The sequence below is a fragment of the Etheostoma cragini genome, chromosome 14 (genome assembly GCF_013103735.1).
Source record: "Etheostoma cragini isolate CJK2018 chromosome 14, CSU_Ecrag_1.0, whole genome shotgun sequence".
Classification (NCBI taxonomy): Eukaryota; Metazoa; Chordata; class Actinopteri; order Perciformes; family Percidae; genus Etheostoma; species Etheostoma cragini.
In genome coordinates, this window is record NC_048420.1 from 23,537,150 (window position 1) to 23,541,540 (window position 4,391).

Sequence of the window (4,391 nt, forward strand, 5' to 3'; positions counted from 1 at the left end):
CCCCCCCCCCCCCCCCCCCCCCCCTGCAGGATCTCTCTGGTCCCGGGGATATCTGCTGTTGCCTGGTCCTGAACTCCCAGTTTGACTGCGTGACCCGGGCAGACTGTTGTTGCCCGCGGCAGCAGAGCTCCTGCTGTTGTGACTGCAGAGATTTCAACCCGGTCAGCGAGAGAGAGGGACAAGGTAGGTTCAAAACCATTCCCTATCACGGAAACAGTACGCTATAAATAGACAGAGCGCGTTCAAGCCCCGCCCCTAGCCTGACGTTGTCACACGCAGATTCTAGTCCGAATACGAGTCCGATTCTGCTCCGATGGGCTGGGATTACGGGGCGTGTTTCAACCCAACCAGGATCCAGATCCACATCATCTATTTAACCTAAACTTAGTCTTTAACTGAACTCACTTCTTACTTAAAGTTCTCATTTTGTTTGCACTGTAGCTTTGTTACATCATACAGTTGTTGACTTCGCTCTTTTCTTACGCTTTTATTTTTTCCTTTGAATACGACCTTTCGACCTTGTGGTCTATACCCGCGACCTTCCAGCTCCGGGATTGCCGTCGGTAAATGTCCTTTTTTCGGCCAGATGATCGTTACCTTGCACTCCTTTTTTAAAAATCTTTTCCCTTCTCAGATGGACAGAGCTCCACAGAGGATACCACTGAGCTGCGGGCCAGCCTAGCATGCCTGTTACACTGACTGGAACAGCCGGTAAGAGGTAAGAGAATGAAGAGAGAGCAGAAGTGGACTCACCAGGTGAACCCGGTACAGGATGCTGATCCCCAGAGTCATGAAGGGTTTGGAGAAATCTATCACCTTCTCTCTCTCGGAGGTGATGGTGAAGCCGGCGACCGCCAGGTCTGCTTTCTGCAGGGAGACAGACAGACAGACAGGAGAGAGAGAGACAGGCAGACAGACAGAGAGAGAGGAGAGAGAGAGACAGGCAGACAGACAGAGAGACAGGAGACAGAGAGACCGAGACAGGCAGACAGACAGAGAGACGGAGACAGGCAGACAGACAGGAGAGAGAGAGAGAGACAGGCAGACAGACAGAGAGACAGGAGACAGAGAGACCGAGACAGGCAGACAGACAGAGAGACCGAGACAGGCAGACAGACAGAGGGACAGGAGACAGAGAGACCGAGACAGGCAGACAGACAGAGAGACAGAGACAGGCAGACAGACAGGAGAGAGAGAGAGAGAGACAGGAGAGAGAGAGACCGAGACAGGCAGACAGACAGAGGGACAGGAGACAGAGAGACCGAGACAGGCAGACAGACAGAGAGACAGGAGACAGAGACAGGCAGACAGACAGAGAGACAGGAGAGAGAGAGACCGAGACAGGCAGACAGACAGGAGAGAGAGAGAGAGAGACCGAGACAGGCAGACAGAGAGAGAGACAGGAGACAGAGAGACCGAAACAGGCAGACAGACAGAGGGACAGGAGACAGAGACAGGCAGACAGACAGAGAGACAGGAGAGAGAGAGACCGAGACAGGCAGACAGACAGAGGGACAGGAGAGAGAGAGACCGAGACAGGCCGACAGACAGGAGAGAGAGAGAGATAGACAGACAAAGAGACAGAAACACAGACAGAGAGACAGGGAGATACAGAGAGACGGAGATACGGACAGACAGAAAGAGGGACAGATAAACAGACAGAAAGAGAGACAAACAGACATACGGACGGACAGACAGACAGAGACAGACATGCATAAGGACAGACAGACAGATACACACAGACAGCAAGAAAGACAGACAGACAGAGAGAGCGAGACAAAGAGACAAACAGCAAGAGAGAGCGAGAAACACACACAGACAGCAAGAAAGACAGACAGACAGGGAGAGCAAGATAAAGAGGCAGACAGACAAAGAGAGCGAGACAAAGACAGACAGAGAGAGAGACAGAGACAAAGAGATATATAGAGAGAGAAAGAGAGAGAGAAAGGAGTTCTTTTAGTCTGAGTCAGGAACTTGAGTGCGACTAGTCTATAAACTAAAGACAGAGTATAGAGTAGATAACTGCATGGAGTAAATATCCCCTTAAACACGACAATGAATGAAAACACTGATGACTAAAAGATGGAAAAGCAAGGGATGAACTACAACAGCCAAAGACTCCAGAAACCTTCTTGGGTTGGGTTGGGTCGGGAACCGGAGGGTCGCAAGTTCGAGTCCCCGTTTGGACCAAAGTACGTAGCCTGGACCTAACCCTCCCTCAACTGCTCTGGTGCTGGTCCAGCACTAACAGCCCCCCCCCCCCACACCCTCACTCCGACATCTCTCCAATAGTGCTTGAGCATGTGTGTGTATTTCAGGCATGTGTGTAGTGTGTGTAGTAAAAACAGAGTGTAAATTGTAGTTTATTGTAGGGATCGATAAAGACTATAAATTGTGAAATTATCTCAAATTGTAAATGATGATGTCTCCTGAATGCAAACAGGGGAGAAACAGTGAGTATGTCTCATTTTAGTCAAGCACCTGCATGCCTGTGTGTGTTGTTAACACCTAAATGGAGAAAAGTACATCCAAGTGGGCTTTTTAACGTGTTTTTAGTGAGGGCTTTTACCTCGCTGGGTAAACACGGCAGAGAAATTAAAGTTGAAAGATAATCTCGTTAAGTTTGACGTCAACAGAGCGAGGCGGAGTGGATCCGTGGTGGAGCGTTTATCTGGACCCCAGACGCCGCTCCGCTCCCTAATTAACACTTAATTGATTAATGAGTAGACACTTGTTAAACAGATTTCACCCACTTTCATCAGACTCCTAGGCCTGTGTGTGTGTGTCTGTGTGTGTGTGTGTGTGTGTGTGTGTGTGTGTGTGTGTGCGAGCGTGCGTGCGTGCGTGCGTGTGTGTGTGTGTGTGAGAGTCAAAGCTCAAATTTCCAATGACAAAACATTTGTTGCGAAAAGGTTAAAGACGAAAGTGTGTGTGTGTGTGTCTGTGTGTTTATGTGTGTGTGTGTTTGTCTGTGTGTGTATGTGTGTGTGTATGTGTGTGCGTGTGTGTGTGTCTTTATCAGAGAGAGAGATAGAAAGGCGATTGAGGTAAATGAGCAACATAGAGATGGTCAAAAACCTTTTGTAATTTTGAGATTGTGTGTGTGTGTCTGTGTGTGTGTGTGTGTGTGTGTGTATGTGTGTGTGTGTGTGTTCATGCCGAGGGATCCCGCAGTGTAATTTAAACAGCTCTATATAATTAGTAAGAAAAAAGACAGTTGATTAGCCTCTTAATGGCCTGCTTGCGTTCCCAATTCCCTCTCTCTGACAGTGTTGGGCATGCAAACACACACACACACACACACACACACACACACACACACACACACACACACACACACACACACACACACACACACACACACACACACACACACACACACACACACACACACACAATCATAAGCTACCATCACCATTATCATCACCATTACGTGTGTGTCTCATTAGCAGCAGTAGACAGGAGCCACCAACGTGACAAACAGCAGTGCACTGTAGCCACACACACGTGTCTGTACATCTATACTTGTGAGGACCTGTGCTGATAATACATGTTTTAGCACCCTAATTCTAACCTTAAGAACTAATCAAAGGGACTAACGTGTGATTTTTCACGCCGACCTGTACAAAACAAACATGTTTTCTTCAGTGTGTAAGACAGGATTTGTAGGCTGACTGACTAATTAAGTACTTATTGGCAATGCGTTTGCACATAAATTGCCATTAACAAATCCACCCCGCAACATGGATATTGAAATTGTCTGTGTTGAACATTTTTATGAAATTGTGATTAAAACTGATTTATAACGAATGTGTTGACAACCAAATTAATTGAGTAACTACTTGAGTTTCAGTTCGGGGGTTCAAGTGGACCCGTTATGCAAACCCAACACGATTGGGATTGGTTTTTTAAAGAAATACCAAATAACCAGAGGAGGTTTTCCTCCCATCCCGTCCCAGAAATGCTCCATGGACTAGCCAGACCCTCCTCTGCAGGGCTGTGGAGGAGGGTCCATCTAAATCCATAAGTAAAAGATCCAAACAGTGCCGATGAGTACATAAACTGGAGATTGTTAACCCACCAACCCGTAAAGTACAGATTGATGAATAAGTGGAATAAATATACAGAATAAACAACTAATGCTAAATTGTAAAACTAACCAAAACAAACAACATAAACATAAATAGACCATGAGTAGATAGGTATATAAAATAAAAGAATAAGTTGATAAAAGAAGTAGGTTTTAAGTTTTCCCTTGAAGGTGCCCTGCCTTAAAACTGTCTTTACTTGCGTTTATTGAAATATGTCAGGTCTATGTGTGTGTGTGTGTGTGTGTGTGTGTGTGTGTGTGTGGGTGTGTGTGTGTGTGTGTGTGTGTGTGTGTGTGTGTG

The 4,391-nt window shown here is 46.7% G+C and overlaps 1 protein-coding gene across 1 annotated transcript in view; it reads right to left on the reverse strand.

Annotated features, from left to right (window-relative positions):
- The window catches only part of LOC117957203 (glutamate receptor ionotropic, kainate 5-like), an 86,495-nt gene that overhangs the window by 33,674 nt on the left and 48,430 nt on the right, over positions 1–4,391 (reverse strand). Inside the window, exon 13 of the mRNA XM_034892800.1 lies at positions 754–867. Coding sequence (XP_034748691.1) covers positions 754–867 — 114 coding nt within the window. The remainder of the gene's footprint in view (positions 1–753; positions 868–4,391) is intronic.